Raw genomic sequence first — 26,425 nt, forward strand, 5'->3', positions numbered from 1 at the left:
ACAAATAAATATTACAAAAAGTACAGTAATCTGTTGGCCCCGATACTGGTCCGAGTATTTAACGAAATGGACCCTCAAACAGAGCTACCGTACTCGTGGCGACTGGCAACTATAACACTCTTATTGAAGCCTGGAAAAGAGCCCCAAAGATGTGGATCTTACCGCCCAATTTCTTTGCTAGGCTCAGACTATAAAATCTTCACTAAAATTTTAGCCCACCGCTTACAACAGGTGATGCCGAAACTGGTCCATGCTGACCAAACGGGGTTTATAGGAGGGAGACAGACATTTGACAATATTCGGAGAGCGATCCATCTCATTCATGAAGCGGGGGACACGAAACAGCCAACGCTACTATTATCATTAGACGCCGAAAAGGCGTTTGATCGGGTCCGCTGGGCATTCATGTTCCTAGTATTGGAGCAAATGGGCATTTCGGGACAGTTCACCTCATGGCTTACATTGCTGTATGTAAATCCCATTGCTTCACTGCGGATTAACGGATCAAGCTCTGAGCTAATACATCTAGGGAGGGGAACCCGCCAGGGTTGCGCGCTATCTCCACTGTTGTTTGCGCTTACAATGGAGCCGCTAGCTCAATGCATTAGACAACACCCTGATATACATGGTTTGACCCTGGGGGCGGAGACCTATAAGATAATGTTGTTTGCAGACGACATCCTGCTTACATTAACCCGCTCTCAGGAATCACTTCCAGGTGTAATGAAAAGTTTAGAGGAGTATGGGAGGCTATCGGGATTCCGGGTGAACATGGACAAATCAGAGATAATGGGGGTGGGCCTACCCGAGGAATTGGAGCAGTCTTTGCGACAGAGATATTCGTTCCGCTGGGTTACTCGATCGCTGCGATATTTGGGGATCAATCTTACAGCAAAAATAGCAGATCTCTATGAGGCAAATTTTCCTTACAAAATTCGAGAATTGTTCCAGGAATTAGAGAGGTGGGAAGGGCTGGAGCTATCATGGCTGGGACGGATATCAGCGGTAAAGATGATGGTCCTGCCAAAGATTCTATATTTATTCTTGGCACTGCCCCTGCCGATTCCCAGACAATTCTTTCGCCGCTTACATCGCAAAGTATTTGCTTACATATGGCAACACAAACCACCTAGAGTAAGGGCAGCTATCATGTTCCAACCTAAAGACAAGGGGGGCATGGGGGTGCCCAACTTCCTCCAATATTATCAAGCTGCACAATTACGTCTGCTGGTAGCATGGGGTTCCCACAGTGTAAAGCCCTGGATACAAATTGAGAAGCATTGGTTGGGTATGGAGAACTTAGACGCTATATTATGGGCCCCGCAGAGACAATTACTAACATGTATAGGAGGGGCGCCCCCCGCAGTACGTTTTCCCCTACAAACTTGGAGTACCCTGCGACAGAAGTTCCTTCCAGGTAGGAAACACTTTAGGCGCATGAAGATACAGACAGCAATGGGATGTCCTATAGGGGCAGCAGACAATGTGTTTCGAATATGGAAACAAAAGGGGCTGGTAGCTTTAAACCAACTATGGGCAGAAGGGAATATGATACCATTTGCAGAATTGCAAGAAGAATTTGATTTACCAGGGTCACACCTTTATCACTATACTAGAATTTGGGATTATGTAAATAGGAGGGCCAAAAGGGAGTTGACCATGGAGGATACGGCCTTAGAGATGGCTTTGGGAGGAGAATGTCAAAGAGGGTGCATATCTCGACTATATAAAGCGTTGGGATCATATTATAACCCACTAGCATATTACACCCAAAGGTGGGAAAAAGCTTTAAAGATAAGCTATGATACCAAAAAGTGGGATAAGGCACTGATGCATATGCTAAGAGTTTCTATCTCTAGTTCCCTAGTGGAAAATGGATATAAAATGTTATATCAATGGTATATGACTCCCCACAAAATAACGAAAATGTATAAGAAAGGAAACGGGTGGTGCTGGAGGGGGTGCAAGGAGAAGGGTGACATGATTCACATATGGTGGACATGCCCCAAGGCACAAGAATATTGGTTGGAGCTAATTCAGACGCTAGGTAAAATCATAGGGAAACCATATGACTTTAAGGCTGAGACGTGCCTATTGCATTTTCAACCAGCAGCCATTCCATCGACAACACATCGGCTGGCCTCGGTGTGGCTGGTCGCTGGAAAGATTACATTGGCGTCGGCATGGAAGCAACCCACGATGCCACCAGTGATAAAGGTGATACATAAGATGGATTATCTCTATCAAATGTCTAAAATGACTGCAATAAAGGCAGGACGGATTATACAATTCTATAAACAGTGGGACCAGTATACAGCATGGAGACTGGCAGCTGGCGTGGACTTGGACGCACCCAAACTTATAGTAACTCCTTAATATGGAATCAGGACAAGCAGTACCATGGACACACAAGGGTCATTATCAATATTATGTGTTAGGGGGGGGGGGAGGGGGGAGGGGGTAGAAGATTGAACACGCAAGAGGTTGTTACAAGTGTTGGTATTAACATCTGTTTTTTGTATGTTAAAAAAAGTAATAAAAATACTTTAAAAAAAAAAGAAATCAGCCTACAACTACAAGGGGGGAACTTGTCAATGATCTCAAGGCAGCTGGGACCACTGTCACCACGAAAACCATTGGTAACACATTACGACATAACGGATTGCAATCCTGCAGTGCCCGCAAGGTCCCCCTGCTCCGGAAGGCACATGTGACGGCCCGTCTGAAGTTTGCCAGTGAACACCTGGATGATGCCAAGAGTGATTGGGAGAAGGTGCTGTGGTCAGATGAGACAAAAATTGAGCTCTTTGGCATGAACTCAACTCGCCGTGTTTGGAGGAAGAGAAATGCTGCCTATGACCCAAAGAACACCGTCCCCACTGTCAAGCATGGAGGTGGAAATGTTATGTTTTGGGGGTGTTTCTCTGCTAAGGGCACAGGACTACTTCACCGCATCAATGGGAGAATGGATGGGGCCATGTACCATACAATTCTGAGTGACAACCTCCTTCCCTCCGCCAGGGCCTTAAAAATGGGTCGTGGCTGGGTCTTCCAGCACGACAATGACCCAAAACATACAGCCAAGGCAACAAAGGAGTGGCTCAGGAAGAAGCACATTAGGGTCATGGAGTGGCCTAGCCAGTCACCAGACCTTAATCCCATTGAAAACATATGGAGGGAGCTGAAGCTGCGAGTTGCCAAGCGACAGCCCAGAACTCTTAATGATTTAGAGATGATCTGCAAAGAGGAGTGGACCAAAATTCCTCCTGACATGTGTGCAAACCTCATCATCAACTACAGAAGACGTCTGACCGCTGTGCTTGCCAACAAGGGTTTTGCCACCAAGTATTAGGTCTTGTTTGCCAGAGGGATTAAATACTTATTTCCCTCTGCAGAATGCAAATAAATTCATATACTTTCCACAATGTGATTTTCCGGATTTAATTTGTGATGTGCTATCTCTCACTGTTACCAATAACCTACCCTTCAATTATGGGCTGCTCATGTCTTTGTCAGTGGGCAAACTTACAAAATCAGCAAGGGATCAAATACTTATTTCCACCACTGTATATAAAATAATGAGTGGAGTGGAACAGGTGGATGTGAAGCGTCTGTTCACGCTTTCCAAAAATACTAGGACTAGGGGGCATGCGATGAAACTACAGTGTAGTAAAATTTAAAAGAAATCGGAGAAAATGTTTCTTCACCCAACACATAATTAAACTCTGGAATTTGTTGCCGGAGAACGTGGTGAAGGTGGTTAGCTTGGCAGAGTTTAAAAAGAGGTTAGATGGTTTCCTAAAGAACAAGTCCATAAACCACTACTAAATGGACTTGGGAAAAATCCACCATTCCAGGAATAACATGTATAGAATGTTTGTACGTTTGGGAAACTTAGGTGCCCTTGGCCTGTATTGACCGCTGTCGTGGACAGGATGCTAGGCTCGATGGGCCTTTGGTCTTTTCCCAGTGTGGCATTACTTATGTACTTATGTACTTCCTGCCAGGCAGCCAGGGGAAGGTCACGGTTGGGTGGGGAGGCTTAAAACATAGTAACATAGTAGATGACGGCAGAAAAAACCTGCACAGTCCATCCAGTCTGCCCAACAAGTTAAACTCATATGTGCTACTTTTTGTGTATACCTGACCTTGATTTGTACCTGTCCTTTTCAGGGCACAGACCGTGTAAGTCTGCCCAGCACTATCCCCGCCTCCCAACCACCAGCCCCGCCTCCCACCACCGGCTCTGGCACAGACCGTATAAGTCTGCCCAGCACTATCCCCGCCTCCCGCCACCGGCTCTGCCACCCAATCTCGGAAGGCGGTAGAACGAGAGGACATGAAATGAGATTGAAGGAGGGCAGACTCAAGAAAAATGTCAGGAAGTATTTTTTCACGAAGAGAGTAGTGGATGCTTGGAATGCCCTCCCGCGGGAGGTGGTGGAGATGAAAACGGTAGCGGAATTCAAACATGCGTGGGATAAACATAAAGGAATCCTGTGCAGAAGGAATGGATCCTCAGAAGCTTAGCCGAGATTGGGTGGCAGAGCTGGTGGGGGGAGGCTGGGCAGACTTATACGGTCTGTGCTCTGACAATGGCAGATACAAATCAAGGTCAGGTACTGTCACGTCTGTGGTTGTGACCACCCTCAGACTTACCTTGTTCCTGGGGGTCAGCTTCCTAGCTGGCTCCTGTTTCTTCTGTCTGTCCTTTCTGAGCTAGCTCTGGCTCTCTGTGTGCTGGCTGCTTCCAGCTTGACTCTAATTGCTTCACTACACTGCACCTGGGTGTGGGAAGCCTCTCTGAGTTTCACTGTGCTTTCTGCCTGCTCCTTGGTTTGTGCCTGAACAGCCTCCATAGTTACTTAGAGATTGCTGCAGCTGCGCCTCTGGTGTTGAAGGGCTTTATTAAGCACTTAGAGACTGCAGCCTTTGCCTTTCCATCGTCTAAGGTCCCTGGTATGTTAGAGTGCTCTGTGCTACCTTGTCCAGTGTGAGTTTCTACCTTGTTACAAGTGGCTTGGGCATAGCCTTTCTTGATGGCTTGTGTACAGCTTTACTAGTTCTCCTGTGTGTTGTGTGAGTTCCTAGCGTGGGACTAGTTAGCTTGGGCATAGCTTTCTTGTTAGCTTGTGTACAGCTTTACTAGTCTTCTTGTGTTTAGATTGCTGGTTTTCCCGTGTGTGTTTTCCTTTGCTTCTGGAGCTTCAGCCCTAGTCCTGTCCGCTGCCAGTACTCCTTGCTTCTGGAGCTTCAGCCCTAGTCCTGTCTGCTGCCAGTACTCCTTGCTTCTGGAGCTTCAGCCCTAGTTCTGCCCGCTGTCTGACCTGACTACTGCCTGTACCCAGATATTCTCTGCTTGCTGCTTGACCTGACCATTGCCTGAACCCTGATACTTGTGGCCTGCTGCCTGACCCGACTACTGCCTGAACCCGGATATTCTCTGCCTGTGGCCAGACCTGACTATTGCCGGAACCCGGACATTCCCTGCCAGTCTGCCTTGCTTTCACCTAGGTGCCTGGGGGCACTTCTGTATCCTGATTCCTGTTGTTCCTGCTTGCTAGTTCCAGTTCCGGTTTTCCTGTAAGCCCTGCTGGCTGCCCGAACCTGAGGGCTCAACCCTCAGGAAACGGTGGCTAAGCGTAGGTGAAGCCTAGATCCAGTGTGTTCTGGTCCCGTGGGTTCCAGTCCAGTGGGCTCCACTCCAGTGTGTACCAGTCCAGTGCGCACCCGTCCGGTGCGTTCCAGTCCTGTGTATTCCTGTGCAGAACTCCAGTCCGGGGTTCCAGTCCAGCCTTGCCTCGTCTCTGCCTTGAAGGTGACCTTGCCTGCCACTGCCGCTCCACGGTAGTAGTCCAAGGACTCACAAACCCAGTGCTTCCGGGGAAGAAGCCTGACAGAATGCCAAGGCCCTCGAGAACGCGACAGGTACATAGGAGCCAACTTTTCAGAATTATTGGGGGTGCTAAGCCCAATGAAAAATACCCCCCCAAACGGTAAACGTTAAAGTAAAAAAGTCACATTGTCCATTGACAGCTATATCACCAACCATATCTCTTGAGTCTGGTTCACATTCCTCCTTATCCGCACCACTCAAGTCCTGGTTGTTAGTTCTTATTTCTCAACCTCTTTGTTAACAAAGTCTGCTACTGCTGTCTCCGAGTCAAAGGAATTCCATTTGCCTTGCAGTTGTATCTTTAATGTTGCAGGGTAGAGTAGCATGAAGTGGATTTTCTTATTTGCCAGTGTTGTGCCTACTGGGTGAAAACGACTTCTCTTCTCTTGTACACTCGCCGAGTAATCTGGGAAGATTCTTATCAATTCCCCTTCATAGTGAAGCGAGTCACGTTTCATTTTGTATCCTTGCATAATCTCTGCTTTATGTATATAATTGTGTAGTTTTATAATTACCACTTGACATACCATAAACAATACATCTATTTACCAGTCCAACTAAACTTTAACAATAACTCAGAAAATATCTCCTATCAACCTTCTTACCCTCCATGCTCGTCCCAACTTCTCCCTTATCGCCCCACCTCCTTACCTATCCCTAACCTTTCTCTCTCACCTCTTTTATCCCACTTACTCCTTGCAGTGGTGTTCCTAGGGGAGCTGACACCCGGGATGGATCGCCGATGTGCCCCGCCCCCGGGTACAGCGCCCCCACCTGGATGCAGCGCGATACCCCCCCCCCTGCGAAAGAACCCCCCGCCAGGGTACACGCCGCTGCGGGGGTGCTGTGCGTGCCTGTCCGTCGTTCCTTCGATGCAGAGGGAGCATGGAACGAACGACGGACAGGCGCGCGCGGCACCCCCCCCCCCCCAACGGCGTGCACCCGGGGGTGGCCCGCATCCACCGCCCCCTCCCCTAGGAACGCCACTGACTCCTTGTTCATTTGTCCTATCACATACCTCCTTTGTTGATTCTGATACTACAGATTGTATTTTCTTGTTACTATGTAAGCTGTATTGAGCCTGCGATGAGCGGGAAAGCACGGGATACAAATGTAATAAATAAATAAAACCTCCCTGGATACATACAATGAATTCTTTCAATATTAGGGGTGCTCCTATGGGTATTATTATTTATTGCATTTGTATCCCACATTCCCCCACCTATTTGCAGGCTCAATGTGGCTTACATAGATTTATTGACATTGTCATATCAGGATATCAGATACAGTTAGTAATGTACATATAAAGTAGCACATATGAGTTTATCTTGTTGGGCAGACTGGATGGACCGTGCAGCTCTTTCTCTGCCGTCATCTACTATGTTCCCACCCCAAACGTCATCTTCGGCTGCGCCACTACTGCAATTTGTTTCTCTGCGCTTCCCCTTTAAGGCAGGTGGGGGCGTGGCGAGGGCGGTGACGTCACCGCCGAGCCCTGAAGAGGGCAGTGGCCGGGCGCCGGCGGTCGGACATTCGGAGGGAGCGGGGTCGAGCTGGGCGCCGTCATGAGCTGCTCCGATGACAGCGCGAAAGAGAAGCTGCTCTGGAACGTGAAGAAGGAGGTGAGCGGGAGGGGATGGGCGCGCAATATGAAGATGGGGGAAATGCGTTTCTGCTGTGACAAGGGGGACACTTCGGAATACTTGGAGCACAAGATGATTAATGCAGTGCAAAACCTCTTCCCTGATATAATGTGTCGCACAATAGCGATAGAACAACGTGTGCATTGGCAAGGTTTTCTTTTGCTGCTTAGGTCGGGCTAATGGGAAGATAATCTTCTACTGTTGTACATCAGGCGTTTTCCTCCTACATATGTTTTGCTTGTGCTGTGATTTTTGCCCTGTGCCAGGTATAGTTGGACAGATCCCCTAGCTGAGGAGTGTGCTAGGGAAAGAGTTGTGCTGGAACGGAGGGGAATGGGAAAATTCTGTGGTATTTTGGAAGTACATTCAAAGCGATATTCAGGTACTTATTTTGTACCAGGGGCAATGGAGGGGTTAAGTGATTTGCCCAGAGTCACAAGAAGCTGCAGTGGGAATCGAACCCAGTTCCCCAGGATCAAAGTCCGCTGCACTAACCACTAGGCTGCTCCTTAATATTAGCATCTCAGCAATTTTTAGTCCCCATAAGAACATGCCTGATAGTCTGCAGTGGGTTGAGATGCTGGGGAACCAGGTTCAATTCCCTCTGCAGCTCTGGCCAAGTCACTTAACCCTCCATTGCCCTAGGTGCGACGTACAATGTACTACTTAGACTGTGAACCCACTAGGGACAGACCGAGTATCTGTAAAAGGAAAACTGTAAACCAAGCGGTATATAAATACTTAAATGAATGAGTAAGAATAACCAAACTGGGTCAGACTAGCTGAGCAGTGACCAGTCCAGGTCAAAAGTACCTGGCAAAACCTCAAATAGTGGCAACACTATGGGCGTTCATTCTCAAAGCTATTTAAAAGTCGTTAAATCATCATCATCATTTATTTATTTACTATACCGTTACTTATTGATATAGCAAAACAGAACGGTTTACATAAAAGAAATAAAACATATAAAACACATATAATAATCCAGTACTTGATAGGAAAGCACAGCAAACCAACCAACCGTAAAAGATAAGTACATAAGTAAATACCACACTGGGAAAAGACCAAGGGTCCATCGAGCCCAGCATCCTGTCCACGACAGCGGCCAATCCAGGCCAAGGGCACCTGGCAAGCTTCCCAAACGTACAAACATTCTATGCATGTAATTCCTGGATTTGTGGATTTTTCCCAAGTCCATTTAGTAGTGGTTTATGAACTTGTCCTTTAGGAATCCGTCTAACCCCCTTTTAAACTCTGCCAAGCTAACTGCCTTCACCACGTTCTCCGGCAACGAATTCCAGAGTTTAATTACGCGTTGGGTGAAGAAACATTTTCTCCGATTTGTTTTAAATTTACTACACTGTAGTTTCATCGCATGCCCCCTAGTCCTAGTATTTTTGGAAAGCGTGAACAGACGCTTCACCTCCACCTGTTCCACTCCACTCATTATTTTATATACCTCTATCATGTCTCCCCTCAGCCGTCTCTTCTCCAAGCTGAATAGCCCTAGCCTCCTTAATCTTTCTTCATAGGGAAGTCATCCCATCCCCACTATCATTTTAGTCGCCCTTCACTGCACCTTTTCCAATTCTACTATATCTTTCTTGAGATGTGGCGACCAGAATTGAACAGAATACTCAAGGTGCGGTCGCACCATGGAGCGATACAACGGCATTATAACATCCTCACACCTGTTTTCCATACCTTTCCCAGAACGATTCATAACAGAACTCAACACCCACCTAAACTTCCTACTTCAACAAGGTTCCTTCCCATCTGAACATGGCAATATTCTACTCACACCAATTCCGAAAACCCCCCCAAAACCAGCGAATGACATCAACAACTACCGACCTGTGGCTTCCATCCCTCTTCTAACCAAACTGATGGAAAACAGAGTGACCTCCCAACTCAACGAATTAATAGAAAAATTCTCTATACTACATGAAACACAATCAGGTTTTCGACCTGCGCACAGCACAGAAACAGTGCTACTCACTCTGGTATCCAAGTTCAAACATGAAATCTCAATCGGCAACAAAATACTTCTTCTGCAGTTCGACCTGTCCAGCGCATTTGACATGGTAGACCATGACATCCTTTAAAAAATTACTGGACAAACTAGGGATCGGCGGAAACATCATTAAATGGATAAAAAGCTTTATCACCACCAGATCCTATCAGGTCAAATCAACCTAATCAATATCGCCCACATGGTCCTCAAAATGCGGAGTCCCCCAAGGATATCCCCGATCCTCTTCAACCTCATGATGATCCCTCTCGCCAAATCCCTATCCAAATCAGGCCTAAATCCTTTCATCTGCGCTGATGATGTCACAATATTCATCCCTTTCAAATCCACTCTTACAGAAATCTCGGAGAAAATATTCACTGCCATGAATACTCTAGCATCCTGGGCCAACGCTTTCAAGATGAAACTGAATAAGGAAAAAACTCAGTGCCTCATCCTTTCATCACAACACACTACTCAGCTCCCAACCACCCTGAACACCCCCGACGTTACAATCCCAATATCTGATAATCTAAAAATCCTAGGAGTAACATTAGACAAACACCTAACTTTAGAAACTCATGCAAAAGCCATGACGAAAAAGATGTTCAACATGATGTGGATACTGAAAAGAGTGAAGCCATACCTTCCACAGAAAACTTTCCGCAATCTAGTACAATCCACAGTGCTCACCCATGCCGATTACTGTAACAGCATCTTCATCGGATGCCAAGCCCAAATCATGAAAAAACTCCAAACAGCCCAAAACACAGCAGCTAGACTCATTTTTGGCAAATCAAGATTCGAAAGCGCAACACCACTTCGTGAAAAACTTCACTGGCTCCCAATCAAGGAACGAATACACTTCAAAGCCCACACAATGATCGATAAGATCCTCAATGGTCAATCCCCAAGCTACGTGTCCAACCTGATCGATCTTCCAGCCAGAAACTGGACCAGTACTTCTAGAACATATCTCAATCTTCATCTCCCTAACTGCAAAGGCCTTAAATACAAAACCTACTCATACTACTACTTAACATTTCTAGAGCGCTACTAGGGTTACGCAGCGCTGTACAAATTAACAAAGAAGGACGGTCCCTGCTCAAAGGAGCTTACAATCTAAAGGATGAAATGTCAAGTTGGGGCAGTCTAGATTTCCTTAGTAGAGGTGTAGTGGTTAGGTGCCGAAGGCGACATTGAAGAGGTGGGCTTTGAGCAATGATTTGAAGATGGGCAGGGAGGGGGCCTGGCGTATGGGCTCAGGGAGTTTGTTCCAAGCATGGGGTGAGGCGAGGCAGAAAGGGCGGAGCCTGGAGTTGGCGGTGGTGGAGAAGGGTACTGAAAGGAGGGATTTGTCTTGAGAGCGGAGGTTACGGGTAGGAACGTAAGGGGAGATGAGGGTAGAGAGGTAAGGAGGCGCTGCAGATCGAGTGCATTTGTAGGTTAGTAGGAGAAGCTTCCAACTTCTCTGTAATAGGCAGCCAACTCTGGAACGCCATACCTCGACACATCCGAAAAACCACTGAGCATCTACCCTTCTGAAAACTGCTGAAGACTTACCTTTTCAAACAAGCCTACGACCCGTCCTAACTCTCAAACACAATTGCACTCCACTATATCACCCACACTCCAATCCCTTCAACACATCTCTTACCACTGTCCCACTGAATGTAATTATCCCACTCTATGAAATTATGCCGTCCCTGTGACATTTTGTTCCATACTCTGTATCATTTCTGTGATACATCGTACCATACTGAACCTAAACAAAGTAATTATGTCATCTCTTTGATACATTGTTTCCATCCCTGTATTATCTCTGTGATACTTTGTACCATACTTTGTAAGCCGCTGAACCTGCTATTGAGCGGGAAAGAGCAGGGTATAAATGCCACAAATAAATAAAATAAAATAATACCCAACATTCTATTCGCTTTCCTAGCCGCAGCAGCACACTGAGCAGAAGGCTTCAGTGTATTATCGACAACGACTAATTAATAATAACAATTACAAACAATCTTAATATATATAATAAAATGTAGTTTAGCATCCGGTTTATGTCATTTATTTATTTATTTTTACTTTGCTTTATCCTGCATCATTGAAAGAGATATGTCTTTAACCTTTTGTGAAAACCGGTAAATGTATCTTCTAATCTTAATAATTTCGGGAGACCGTTCCAAAGTGATGGCCCTAAAAGAAAGAAAGAAAGCCGACTTTCGTGTAGATTCCCATCTAGCCCTTATTAATGTTGGAATTACTACTCTATTATCTGTAAGCGATCTAAGGGTATGTATCGGTGCATAAGGTATAATAAGATTAGCTAAATATGATGGAATTAGTAAGTGTAATGTTTTGTATGTCAAAATATAGATCTTAAATTTTATTCTTGCTTCAAAGCTTATATAAGAATGGTGTAATTCTATCATATTTTGATGCTCGACAAATTCCACGTGCTGCAGTATTTTGTATTAATTGTAGCCGTCTTAAATTTAGCTTTGTGACACCTGCGTAAATAACATTACAGTAATCTAGGCGTGAAATAATATAAGCATGCATTAGCGTATGTAAAGAATCTTTATCCAATGAATTTCTGATGGAACGTAATCTCCGTAAATGGTAAAAGGATATCTTTATTACATCTGATATTTGCTGATCAAAGGATAAAGCAGAGTCAAGAATAACTCCTAAATATTTAAATGATGATACCGTAGGTAATTGTTTGCCAAATAGAGTAGGTATTAATGTAGGTATTGGTCCACGACCTGTTATCCAGGATGTTATTGTTTTATCTGGATTTAATACCAATTGTTTTTTAAAGCCAATTACTACTTCATCAAGACAATTTTGGATAGGTGTTAAATCAATGTCGTTGATGATACGTTGAAACCTTCTGCTCAGTGTGCTGCTGCGGCTAAGAAAGAAAATACAATGTTAGGTATTATTAGGAAGGCAATGGAAAAGAAAAGTGAGGACATTATAATGCCTTTGTATCGCTCCATGGTGCGACTGCACCTCGAATATTGTGTTCAATTCTGGTCGCCACATCTCAAAAAAGATATAGTGGAATTAGAAAAGGTGCAGAGAAGGGCGACAAAAATGATAAAGGGGATGAGACGACTTCCCTATGAGGAAAGGCTAAGAGGCTAGGGCTCTTCAGCTTGGAGAAAAGGCGGCTGAGAGGAGATATATGATAGAGGTCTATAAAATAATGAGTGGAGTTGAGCGGGTAGATGTGAAGCATCTGTTTACGCTTTCCAAAAATACTAGGACTAGGGGGCATGCGATGAAGCTGCAATGTAGTAAATTTAAAATGAATCGGAGGAAATATTTGTTAATTCAACGTGTAATTAAACTCTGGAATTCATTGCCAGAGAATGCGGTAAAGGCGGTTAGCTTAGCGGAGTTTAAAAAAAGGGTTGAATGGGTTCCTAAAGAAAAAGTCCATAGACCATTATTAAATGGACGGGGAGAACCCACTATTTCTGGGATTAGCAGTATTTATTTATTTTATTTAGTTATTTGTTACATTTGTATCCCACATTTTCCCACCTATTTGTAGGCTTACATAGTACTGAAGAGGCCTTTGCAGGCTCCGGTGTGAACAAATACAGGGTGGTGTTGTGGTAAGATCAAATTCATGTGGCACAGCCACATTAGGGAATTGGAGAACGGAAGAGATGTGTTATGTCCATTACGTGCTTTAGTTTGGTTGTGTTGCAAAGATTAGGCATTTAAGTTGGATCAGTAGGGTATACCTTTTTAAACAGGTTGGTTTTTAGTGATTTCCGGAAGTTTAGGTGATCGTACGTCGTTTTCAAGGCTTTTGGTAATGCGTTCCACAGTTGTGTGCTTATGCAGGAAAAATTAGATGCGTAAGTTGTTTTGTATTTAAGTCCTTTGCAGCTTGGGTAGTGCAGATTTAGATAAGATCGTGTTGATTCGGATGTATTTCTAATTGGTAAGTCGATGAAGTCTGTCATGTAACTCGGGGCTTCCCCGTAGACGATGTTGTGAACCAGGGTGCAGATTTTGAAGGCAATTCGTTCTTTGATTGGGAGCCAGTGTAGTTTTTCGCGGAGGGGTTTTAAGCTTTCAAATCGTGTTTTACCAAATATGAGCCTAGGTGCCATGTTTTGAGCAGTCTGAAGTTTCTTTAAGGTTGGTTCTTTACATCCCGCATAAATAGAATGTTTTGTACTTTTTTGGGATCTTGCCAGGTATTTGGGACCTGGATTGGCCACTGTTGGAAACAGGATGCTGGGCTGGATGGACCTTTGGTCTTTCCTAGTATGGCAATACTTATGTACTTATGTAAGCTGGGAGCTGCTGTTTTGGGAAAACCCCAGTATAAAGGCAGATTTTCGTCCCTGCGTCAGTGGTTACACTGCCTCTGGGCAGGGCCACAGAGAGGAGGGCAAGATTCCCTGGGGTTCGGCCTATAAGGGGGGGCCTGGTGCTGGGGTCTGTCACTTTCCTGTTCCTGACAGGACCCAGGTGATCGCGTCCCGACAGGAGCAGGAGAGGGAACTCGAGCGCAAGACCCCCTCCTCCTTAGAGGCTGGGGAGGAGCAGAGATAGAACTTTAGGGCCTCTAGTTTGGCTGGCGGGGGTCCTCAAGCCCCTCGCCGCATTGGGGGGGGGCAGGGAGGTGGGGCAAAATGTGCCCCTCGCGCTTTGGGCTCTGGCTCAGTGTCTCGGCGGCCCTGGCTCTGGGGGTGTTATTGGTCCATTTGTGTTATGAGGTAACATTGACTTCAGGGGCTCAGGTTGGTCGGGGGGAGCCAAATGTGAGAACCATTGCAACTTTAATTGTGATTAGCTTTCAGCTGGCAGAAATAGTTTTATGAAAGGACTCTAACCGTAGTAAAAGGTCATAGAGCAGTGGGTATGCTTTTCACTTGAAGTTTCTGGTGGCCACTGTTCAATTTTCATATCCACTGGTTAATAAAGAATCTGCTGCTCCCTCCCTCCCCCCACCAAAAAAATGGGGCAGAATTTTCCATTGTAAATACCCTTGTTCACATCTTCCTTTAAATGTAATGTTTTTCTGTTAGGTGACAGTTTGAAGCAGCCTCTGTCTGCAGTCATAAACTTGAGTTGCACTCTGTGTTTCTAGGGCTGTTCGGCTGCTGTTCCATTTGAATTTATTGTTGGATGAAAATTTAAGTGAGATGAGTTTTAAAAGTAGAAGATCACTAGGCAGCTAAATAGACCCATTCATCTTGATTTCAAACTGTCTTGACATTTCTGCTAGAAGGCTTGTACAACTTGATTCTTTTTTAATTTTTGAACCATTAACCCTCTTCCTATAACAGTTTATTTTGTAAATGGACCCAGATCCCCCCTTGGCTGTTGACTGTACTTCAATACCCAGGCTGGATTAGCACCTTAATTCAATTAATTTGAAATTAGGACTTATATACCGCTAAAATCCCCTTCTTAGGGCTCAGTGCGCTTTACAACAATTAGATTAACTCCATAATGCTACCTCCAAGGGAATTCTTGGTAATTACAGTAATGTTCTGATTGGTTGGCAGAATTCTTTTATTTAAATTATTTTCACCCTCCAGTATCTTCTGCTCCTTTGTGTTTCCAGCTCGGGGCTAGGATCCTGCAACAGTCTACGTCTACAGCTCTCTGGTGTTATTCCTCCTTGCCAACGTACTTCAGTCAGCCGTTGTAGTGACAGTCCTCCTAATATCCTGCCTCTAGATATTGTCATCGTATGAGGACCAGGATTTGTCTTGGTCCAGAAGTTGTGAGCATGCTCTCCATTGCATGCCCCAGCCCAAGTCCTTGGGTTGCTCCCCTAGCCCTCTGCTCTGGCTCTTGCTTGTGCTTAAGTTGAGATTGAATCTTGCCATTGACTGGCTAACTACCATTGAAGTGTTTCCATACAGAGCAGCAGCTGATCGTTCTTGCTTCTGGATTTATTCAGCCCATTGGAGCCGACTCTGTGGGTGCTGTGGGCGCTTGAGTACCCCCAGTATTGACAAAATTCCTTGTATGTGTCCAGGGAGGGGTCATTTCCATTGGGCTTAGCACCCCCAGTAATTTTGAAAAGTTGGCTCCTATGATTCAGCCTCCCCCTACCCAAGAGAAAACTACCCATCTAATTGCCCATGCAAAAGTATTTCCTGAAGTAAATTTGCTAGCTCAGTATTGCGAAATATTGACAACCTTGTTAATTCTATTACTGCAGTCTTTACACTTATTCCCAGCTGTCCTTTTATTTAGTCCTAATGTATATTACAGTTTTCTAGAGTAAAAAAATTATGCCCTTTTAAATAAACCTTTGAACAAGAAAAAAAAATAGCAGATAGACCATCCAGCTCATGTTCGAAAGAGAAAGGTGCCCATATTCCAACCCAAATCGGGAGATGGGCGCCTTTCTCTCAAGGGCGCCCAAATCGGTATAATCGAAAGCCGATTTTGGGCGCCTCCAACTGCACTCTGTTGCAGGAATGACCAAAGTTGACGGGGGCGTGTTGGAGGCGTGGTGAAGGAGGGACTGGGGCTTGTTTATCGGCCGAGGAGAGATGGGCGCCTTCGGCTGATAATCGAAAAAAAATGGGCAGCAGTAGTGAGAATTTGGGTCGCTTTTGTTGGACCCTTTTTTTTAACGAATATGTCCCAAAAAAACTGGCCAGATGACCACCGGAGGGAATCGGGGATGACCTCCCCTGACTCCCCCAGTGGTCACTAACCCCCTCCCACCAAAAAAAAAGAACTTGAAAACCTTTTTTTTTTCCAGCCTCAATGTCATACCCAGCTCCCTGACAGCAGTATGCAGGTCCCTGGAGCAGTTGTTAGTGGGTGCAGTGGACTTAAGGCAGATGGACCCAGGCCCATCCCCCCCTACCTGTTACACTTGTGGTGCTTAATGTTGAGCCCTCCAAAACCCCCCCAAAACCCACTGTACCCACATGTAGGTGCCCCCCTTCACCCCTTAGGGCTATGGTAATGGTGTAGACTTGTGGGCAGTGGGTTTTGGGGGGGATTTGGTGGGTTCAGCACACATGGGAAGGGAGCTATGGATTTGGCAGGTCTTTCAATGTTTTTTTTTTTACATTTTAAAAGTGTCCCCTAGGATGCCTGGTTGGTGTCCTGGCATGTGAGGGGGACCAGTGCGCTATGAATCCTGGCCCCTCCCATGACCCAATGCATCGGATTTGGGCGGATTTGAGCTGGGCGCCTTCGTTTTCCATTATCGCTGAAAACCAATACCGCCCAGCTCAAATCCGTCCAAATCTGATGCGTTTGCCCGGCACAAACCGTATTATGGAAAAAAAGATGGACATCCATCTTTTTTCGAAAATACGGTTTGTCCCGCCCCTTTGCGTGCCCGTCTACGGAGATGGGCGCCCATGAAGATGGGCACCCACGTTCGATTATGCCCCTCCACATGACCTTTCCAGTCTGCCCACCCAAATCAACTGCTCATTTATTTTGCACATTTATACCCCACGTTTTTCCCACAGTTTTGCAGGCTCATCTGTTACAAGCCCATTGATGATCTCCCATGTTTTTTTAAATTCAGATACTGTCCTTCTCCACCACCTCCCTGTGAGGCTGTTCCACACCTTCCATCACCCTTCCTGTAAAGAAATATTTCCTTAAATTGCTCCTGATCCTACCCCCTTTCACCCTATGATGGCTCATTCCAGAGCTTCCCTCCCATTGTTTAGGAACATAAGCGTTGCCATACTGGGGCAGAGCGAAGGCCCATTAAGCCCAGTATCCTGTTTGTAAAAGTGGCCAATCCAGGTCTCAAGTAGAGTAAAACCGATTTTATGCTGCTTATCCAAGAAATAAGCAGTAGATTTTCCCAAGCCTTTTCTAAACCCTGCTAAGCTAACTGCTTTTATCACATTCTCTGGCTGTGAATTAAAGAGTTTAATTACAAGTTAAGTGAAGAAATGTTTTCTCCAATTTGTTTTAAATTTATTACTTAGTGCCTTCATTGCATGCCCCCTAGTGCTTTTAATGCACCTTACTTAAGTACTACAGAATCTTAGCAGAGATTGAGTGGCAATGCCGGTAATTGGGAAGCAAAACCAGTGCTGGGCAGACTTCTGTGGTCTGTGCCCTGAGAATGGCAAGGACAAATCAAACTCGGATATACATATAAAGTATCACACACCATGTAAAATGAGTTCATCTTGTTGGCAGATTGGCTGGACCATTCAGGTCTTTCTCTGCCATAATTTACTATGTTGCTCTGGCGATACCTTCTGAGATCATTCCTACCTTATCTTGCCCTGCCCCCTTCAGCAAAGGATCTTTGTTTATTCTTTGTTAGGAAGATCAACTCTTTACTCAAGGCCCTTTCTCCCCCTCTTATGCCTCCTTCTCTGGGGTGTCCTTCATCTGAAACTGTTCCCCCTCCGTGTCAGTTTGGCTTCACTGTTTGGTCTACTTTCCAATCACAAGTTTTACAGTCTCTGATAGTCATAATGTCCTCTGTGAAGACTACCTTCTGCTTAACTGATACTATTCCTGTATCCTGGTTGAAGAACCCTGTATTAGGTTTGCTCCCTACCTTCCTATCGTTGATTTTTCTAAGCCTTTCTACCATAGTGCATCCCATTTTAAAGAAAGCTACGCTTGACCCTGCAATTTTTAATCGTTACCGTCCAGTGTCAAAGTTCTCGCAAAAGTTGTCTTCTTACAGTTCTCTGATTTTGCTGAATAAAAGGCCCGAGAGCTTGTCTCGAAGGGCCCAGTTAAACACGGGCTGGGCCCGTTCGGGAAGGTTCTGTGGGCGGGGGGGGGGGGGGGGGGGGGGGGAGAAGAGCGTGATTTTATGGGGGGGGGGGGGTGAAGGGTCGTGTTTGGATGGAGAGCACGAGGGCAACTGGGATTGGTCAGCTCAATAGAAGCTTACAGCCCAGACACGATACAGGCAGCCAATTGGAGAATAGGTTGCCGGGGGGGGCGGGGCCATGGGAAGGGAATAAGGGCTCTGCTTTCTCCGAGGCTTAGAGCGTCGTCTGATCCTCAGAGGCATTTTTGTCCTCCCTCCCCACCCTCGCATGTACGAGATGTGAGGAGGCTTATATGTGTGGTGTTTTAGATGTTGTTTTTCAGGAATGGCGTTGGAGTTTGTCGCAGCGGCAAAAGCCCGAGCTACAGGAGCAATGGCTCATGGGGGGGGCTGAGCCAGGTCATTAAGATGGGTCGGGTGACCCGGAATAATGTGTGGAGGTCCACACGGGCCGGGGCTCTTGCTGTGAAGGTGGAGTCGCAAAGGCGAAGAGTTGCGGTGACAGCCCGAAGAGGAAGTTGCTGCTTTGCTATCATGGCGAGCGGCGGAGGGGGCAACTGTTGGAGTTTTTGTTATGACAACTGTAGCTCGGGGGTGGGGGTTATCCTATATGGATGTTAATTGGAAGTTTAAATGTTAATAAATCAAGCTGCGGCCTATGGTTATCCCACAATTGTGTGCAAAGAGTTATTGAAAGAGTACAGGTGGGGTCATGCCTGGTAGAACGGGTCCTTGCTCCAAGGTTTAAAGACTCTCGCATTACATTCTTAGCAATCTGGCTTTAGGACTAATTACAGCACAAAAACTGTTTTGAGGCTCTGTTAAGTGAAATTCATTCTCATTTCGGTAAACATAAACTTGTTTTGGTAGTCTCTCTGGGTCTATCTGCTGCCTTCGACCCGGTTAACCACTCTCTCCTGATTTTAGCAGTATGTAAGCCACATTGAACCTGCCATACTGTGGGATACAAATGCAATAAATAAATAAATCAATAAATCTGTTGTCTACCTTCGCTGGGTATCTCGGTTGAGCTCCTATTTTTATTTATTTATTTATTTATTGCAGTATATCAAGTATAGTTAGTGTTGTGTAGAGGTTAATTAAGGGAAGAAGGAAGGAATTTATCAGGGTATTTATAGAAGGTGGGCTTTCATAACTGAATGGGTTGGTGAAGTGGGCTGTAGGTTCTCATTGTAGGCCTTGTTGAAGAAATATGTCTTCAGAGATTTGCGAAAGGTAGTTGTTTCATCGATTGTTTTCAGGTCTGTGGGTAATGCATTCCATAACTGCGTGCTCATGTAAGAGAAGGTGGTGGCGTGGGCGTGCATCAGCTTGTATTTTAGTCCTTTACAGCTTTCTTTTCTGTCTAACCGGTCCTTCCAAGTTGTTACCTCAGGATGTCCATTATGGGGTTCCTCAAGGGTCCATCCTTTCACCACTCCTCTTCAACCTATATCTGAGTCCACCAACTGCTCATATTCAAATGTTTGGGGTATCTGCTTTTATGTGGATGATATTTTACTACTTTATCCAACTGATACATCTTCTTTTTCCATCTCTCTTCTTCAGTCCTGCCTAGACTCTGTTTCCAATTGGCTTTTTGATGCAGACAAGAGGCTTGTTGGTTTTCTAGTTAAGTGACTCCTCCCACTGCACCTATTTCTCTTTATGGGATAGCAATCACTCCGGTCTCCTGCTTTCACTAATTCTTGACTCCTCTCTCTTTTTCACAACACATTTCACACTTGTTCTTGCATTCTTTACCTCGCGTCTTGATTATTGCTACATCGTCTATTCAGATTTACCTTGTTTTGCTCTTAAGAAACTTCAAACATTACAGAACACAGCTATCAGATTACTCTGTCACGTTGGTCGCTTTGATCCGGGGCGGACTGACCATTCGGGCCCATAGGCTCTGCCTGGTTGTCCTTGCCCACCACTGGCACACACTACGCCCCCCCACTCTCCGGGCCTGGTGGTCTAATGGATGCTGCTGCCTGCTGCTATTCTTTGAGTCCCCGGTGCCACTGTGTTTTAAAAATGGCTGCCAAAACTCCCTTCAGCAGTCTTATGAGAAGTCTCTGCAGCCATTTTGAAAACACGGCGCCGGGGAGGTGCAGGTAGCCATGGTTACATAGTAACATAGTAGGTGACGGCAGAAAAAGACCTGTACGGTCCATCCACAATTTTTGCAAATAACATGTATAAAATCTTTTGTATGTTTGGGCAGCTTGCCAGGTGCCCTTGACCTTGATTGGCCGCTGTCGGGGACAGGATGCTGGGCTCGATGGACCCTTGGTCTTTTCCCAGTATGGCATTACTTATGTACTTATCCAGTCTGCCCAAGATAAACTCGTATGCGCTACTTTATATATATATACTAGTAAAAAAGGCCCGTTTCTGACACAAATGAAACGGGCGCTAGCAAGGTTTTCCTCGGAGTGTGTATGTTTGGGAGAGTGTATGTGAGAGTGACTGTTTGAGAGTCGGAGTGAAAGTGTGATTGTGTGAGAGAGAGCGTGAGTCTGGGTGTGAGTGTGTTTGTGAGAGAGTGTGTGTGTGAGAATGAGAGTGTGTGCAAGTGTGTATGTGAGACACAGTGTGAGTGAGAGTGTGTGTGTGTGGGCGAGAGAGAGAGTGTGTGTGAGACACAGATTCTCTGTTTGAGTGAGTGTATGAGACCAAGCGAGTGTGTGAGTGACTGTGTGGCACATAGAGAGTGAATGTGATACAGTGTGAGACAGAGTGTGTGAGAGTGAGAAAGACATTGTATATGAGAGAGAGTGTGAGCCGTGCCCTCCCAATCCATGGCCATCTGTCCCCTGCCCCCTCCATTCATCCTTTTCCAGCAATTCCCCTCTGTCCCTGAGCCCTGCCCTCCCAATCCATGGCCATCCATGTTTGTCTGTCACCTGCCCCCTCCATTCATCCCTATCCAGCATTTCCCCTCTCTGCTTGAGGCCTGCCCTGCAATCCATATCCATCCATGCCCATCTGTCCCCTCCATTCATCCCTATGCAGCAATTCCCCTCTCCCTGAGTCCTGCCCTTCCAATCCATGCCCATCCATGCTCCTCTGTCACCTGGCCCCTCCATTTTTCCCTATCCAGCATTTCCCCTCTCTGCCTGAGGCCTGCTCTGTAATCCATATCCATCCATGCCCATCTGTCCCCTCCATTCATCCCTATCCAGCAATTCCCCTCTCCCTGAGTCCTGCCCTTCCAATCCATGCCCATCCATGCTCCTCTGTCACCTGGCCCCTCCATGTTTCCCTATCCAGCATTTCCCCTCTCTGCCTGAGGCCTGCTCTGTAATCCATATCCATCCATGCCCATCTGTCCCCTCCATTCATCCCTATCCAGCAATTCCCCTCTCCCTGAGTCCTGCCCTTCCAATCCATGCCCATCCATGCTCCTCTGTCACCTGGCCCCTCCATTTTTCCCTATCCAGCATTTCCCCTCTCTGCCTGAGGCCTGCTCTGTAATCCATATCCATCCATGCCCATCTGTCCCCTCCATTCATCCCTATCCAGCAATTCCCCTCTCCCTGAGTCCTGCCCTTCCAATCCATGCCCATCCATGCTCCTCTGTCACCTGGCCCCTCCATGTTTCCCTATCCAGCATTTCCCCTCTCTGCCTGAGGCCTGCTCTGTAATCCATATCCATCCATGCCCATCTGTCCCCTCCATTCATCCCTATCCAGCAATTCCCCTCTCCCTGAGTCCTGCCCTTCCAATCCATGCCCATCCATGCTCATCTGTCACCTGGCCCCTCCATTTTTCCCTATCCAGCATTTCCCCTCTCTGCCTGAGGCCTGCTCTGTAATCCATGCTCCTCTGTCCCCTGCCGCCTCCATTCATCCTTTTCCAGCAAGTCCCCTCTCGCCCTTCCATGACCCCCCCCCCTCGCATCCATGCTACGCTCTCTCCCATGTCCCAGCCTGGCCCGCCCTCTTCTTTCCCCCCCCCCCTTCGCATCCATGCCTCGCATCCATGCCCCCCCCCTCGCATCCATGCCCCCCCACCCCTTCGCATCCATGCCTCGCATCCATGCCCCCCCCCTCGCATCCATGCCCCCCCACCCCTTTGCATCCATGCCCCCTCCTTCGCATCCATGCCTCGCATCCATGCCTCCCTTTTTTTTTTTTTTAATTCTTTTTAACTTTACCTCCGTGGCGGTTCGTGCAGCGAAGCGTCAGGGAAGGAGGCGGAACACAGCGAAGGGAAGGCTAGACGTCGGGAGCGCCGCCTCCTTCCCTGACGTTTCGCTTCCGGATTTGTTTGTTTTGTCGCGAGGGCGGGGCAGAGACGGCTGGCTGGCTGGCTTGAAGGGAGGCTTCACACCACGAATCCCCGAACCCTTCAGCCTCAGCCTGGGAGTGACGTCAGATGGCTTCAAGGCTTCAGGCTTCAGGCTTCAAGGCTTCAGACTTCCGGCTTCAAGCTTCCGGCTTCACAGAACGTTGTCCTGAGAACTTAGGCTTCCGGCTTCAAGCTTCCGGCTTCACAGAACGTTGTCTTCAGAACGTTCACGGTGCGTTTTATTATATTAGATACCTGACTTTGATTTGTATCTACCATTTTCAGGGCACAGACCGTAGAAGTCTGTCCAGTACTAGCCCCGCCTTCCAACCACCGGTGCTGCCACCCAATCTCTGCTAAGCTTCTGAGGCTCCCTTCCTTCTGAACAGGATTCCTTTATGTTTATCCCATGCATTTTTGAATTCTGTTACTGTTTTCATGTACACCTCCTCCCGCGGGAGGGCATTCCAAGTATCCACCACTTTCTCCTTGAAAAAATACTTCCTGACATTTTTCTTGAGTCTGCCCCCCTTCAACCTCATTTCATGTCCTCTAGTTGTACCGCCTTCCTGTCTCTGGAACAGGTTCGTTTGCGGATTAATACCTTTCAAACAGGGGCGTAGCCAGACTTTGGCGGGAGAGGGGTCCTGAACCTGAGGTGAGGGGGCACATTTTAGCCCCCCTGACGCTGCCGACACCCCCTGCCATTTTTGACCCCCCCCCCCCCCCCCGCTGCCACCATCAACTTTGACCCCCCCCCGGGCACCAACCCTTTCAACCTCCCCCTTCCCGCCGCCACCAACCCTCCCCCGCCGCCGTCACCATCGGGTACCTTTGCTGGAGGGGGACCCCAACCCCTGCCAGCTGAAGTCCTCTTCTCTGGCGCGGCCGCATTGCTGGCTGATCTGTGTGGCTTCGTTCTGTTTCTGGACGTCAGACTCACAGAAACAGAACGAGGCCTCCAAAACTGAACACAATACTCCAGGTGGGGCCTCATCAACGACTTGTACAGGGGGCATCAATACCTCCTTTCTTCTGCTGGTTGTAGCACTCTGTGGAAGCGTGGCTGGTTGGCTGGTCGACTGGCAGAGGGATGGAAGTTGCTCCAGGTATACCGCTGTGTGCAGAGTTTGCCTCCATCATGGGCTGCGACCTGGCTGTAGCTCAGAGTACTTGGTTGCCAACAGTTGGGAGACAGAAGTATGGCTGTCCCTTTTGTTTATTTTATGTTAACGTTTGTGTGAATGATTTTCTGTGCATGTATCAGGCTTAAGGTTGGATACAAATGGAACAATGATCTAAGTTCAATTTTGTTATTATTTATTTATTTATTTATTTACAAGTATACTTTGTGCAAAGGTTTGCATTTGTGAAATTTTTGGAAAGAAAAAAGTATATAAACGAAAAGTTTGAAGGAAAACAAACAACTACTGAAGAGCTTATTCGTGATTCCTAAATGTACCTTTTGAGGAACAGTGCTATACTGCCCTTTATTGTTATTTACATACTTTTGTTTCTGTAGTTTTTACCCCTTTCAAAAATTGTAGAAGTTTAAATTGTTGGCAGTATAAGACACACATGGGAAGAATTCCTTCCCCCGGGATTTGTAGCATGGAATCTTGTCACTCTTTAGGATTCCAGAATCTTGCTATTCTTTGGGGTTCTGTCGTGTTCTCGAGGACCTTGGCATTCTGTCAGGCTTCTTCCCCGGGAACCCTGGGTATGTGAGTCCTTGGACCACGGCCGAGGAGCGGCAGTGGCAGGCAAGATCACCTTCGGAGCAGAGAAGAGACAAGGCTGGACTGGAACCCCGGACTGGAGTCCTGCACTGGAACACTCGGAACTGGAATGCACCGGACCGGAACCCACTGGAGTAGGCTTCACCTACGCTTAGCTGCCTTTCCCCGAGGGTTGAGCCCTCAGGTTCGAGCAGCCGGTAGGGCTTACAGGGAAACCAGAACTGGAACCAGCAACAGGAACAACCGGAGTCAGGATCCAGCAGTGCTCCCAGGTACCTAGGCTAACGTGAGACAGGCAGGCAGGGAATGTCCGGGTTCTGGCAATAGTTCGAGACAGGTGGCTGGCAGAGAAGATCTGAGTACAGGCAATAGGCAGAGACAGGTGGCTGGCAGAGAATAATATACACAGAAAGGCTGAAAGCCTACAGGTCAGAGAGATACACCCAGAAAGGCTAGAAGCCCACAGAAAATAATAAACACAGAAAGGCTGAAAGCCCACAGAGCAATAAACACAGAAGGGCCAGAAGGCAAGGCCCACAGGTGATAGTAACTCGCAAAGCAGAAGGGCTGGAAGCCCACAAGAAAAGACAAGGAAAGCTAACTGTGCAAACAGCACACTAACCTCGGGACCTAAGGCACTGCGGAGGCAATGGCAATGCAAAGGCCCAGAATGCCAGCACAGCACTTCCTTATGAAGGCTCTCACTGATGAGGTCACCAGCAGCAGGACAGAAGCAGGAAGTAGAGGCTTGACACACATAGGAAGTGAGCCCACAGGAAAGACAAGCAGGAGTCATCTTGGAAGCTGGCATAGAGCTGGTGGCAGCCATCTTAGATGCTGGCTCCCCAGAGAGACATAGCACACACAGGTGAGGTCTAGTGAAGCAATCAGCACACAGAGCCAGAGACAAGACTAACACAAAGACAGACAGAAGCCAGCAGAGCTGCTGACCCCCAGAAAGAAGGTAAAGCTGAGGGTGGTCACGGCCACAGACGTGACAGGTTCTACGTGGAATGTTGCCACGATTTGGGTTTCTGTCAGGTACTTGTGACCTGGCTTGGCCATTGTTTGGAAAACAGGATACTGGGCTAGATGGACCATTTGTCTGACTCAGTATGGCTACTCTTATGTTCTTATGATTGCTTGACGTTTAAATCTGGTCTTAAGTGAGGTAGACCCAGGGAGACAGAGTGACAAGGTGGCGGTGCAGTGGCTGCACCATAGGCTGGCATAATGTTCTCTTGGACGCTTGTCAACTGGGGTCAGTAAAACAGATCCTACGGATGGACCCTCATCAACCTCTTTTGGTTCAGATGGATTATAAGGTATGGGATAGACAAATATGGCTCTACTGGGCACCTGAGGTATGTGGAAAGAAAGTGACTTGCCCATCTAGGGCCACATCAGATGTAGAATATTTTTTTTCAAGCATGTTTTTATCAGGCCATGATTGCATGGTGAGGACTTTTCCACAGATTGGCAGAGATTTGAAAGGAGATCCTCTTACTGAGGTACCTGTGCTTTTGCCAAATGTTAGCTAAAGCAGATAAATGTGGAAGAATAGGGCAACTGGAGTTTTAAAATGCCTTTAGTAAATGTACCTTTTTTTGGAGCTGTACACTTCTCCAAGTTGCTTTTTTAATAACATAGTAAATGATGGCAGATAGACCAGTGCAATCCAGCCAGTCTGCCCATCAAGGTTGCTAGAGCTGCACCCAGTGCTGTATGCAGCAGGTGTAACCCGGCTCTCAGCCGTGCGCTAGCTCCGGCCCCGGGCCGCAAAGCAGAGTTCAGTTTACTTCAGTTTCACATTCAGAGCAACTCTCACCTCACTAGTGCAGAGATGTTTTCACCTACTAAAGGGCCACCAAAACAGACATCAGTTGGTTAACCATCAGACTTGCTATTTGTAAGTACAATTAAAAAAAAAACATTAATTAGGTTGAAACCTGGGAGCATTTAACCTCTTTTTTTTTCCTGTGCCTACACCAAAAGAAAAAAGATGGCGTGTGGGAACCTGCTCCTTTTGTTTTGTGGAATGCACTTGTATATTATAAAAATGCA

At 46.8% G+C, this 26,425-nt stretch overlaps 1 protein-coding gene across 4 annotated transcripts in view; it reads left to right on the forward strand.

Annotated features, from left to right (window-relative positions):
• Nucleotides 1–7,397: 7,397 nt before the first annotated feature.
• The window catches only part of SGSM2 (small G protein signaling modulator 2), a 551,979-nt gene continuing 532,951 nt past the window's right edge, over nucleotides 7,398–26,425 (forward strand). For all 4 annotated transcript variants that reach the window (XM_030185728.1, XM_030185727.1, XM_030185730.1 and 1 more), the window contains exon 1: nucleotides 7,398–7,518. In XM_030185728.1, the coding sequence (XP_030041588.1) occupies nucleotides 7,462–7,518 (57 nt within the window). In that variant the 5' untranslated portion in view covers nucleotides 7,398–7,461. The remainder of the gene's footprint in view (nucleotides 7,519–26,425) is intronic.

This window comes from Microcaecilia unicolor, chromosome 13 (assembly GCF_901765095.1).
Source record: "Microcaecilia unicolor chromosome 13, aMicUni1.1, whole genome shotgun sequence".
In the NCBI taxonomy this organism is placed as follows: Eukaryota; Metazoa; Chordata; class Amphibia; order Gymnophiona; family Siphonopidae; genus Microcaecilia; species Microcaecilia unicolor.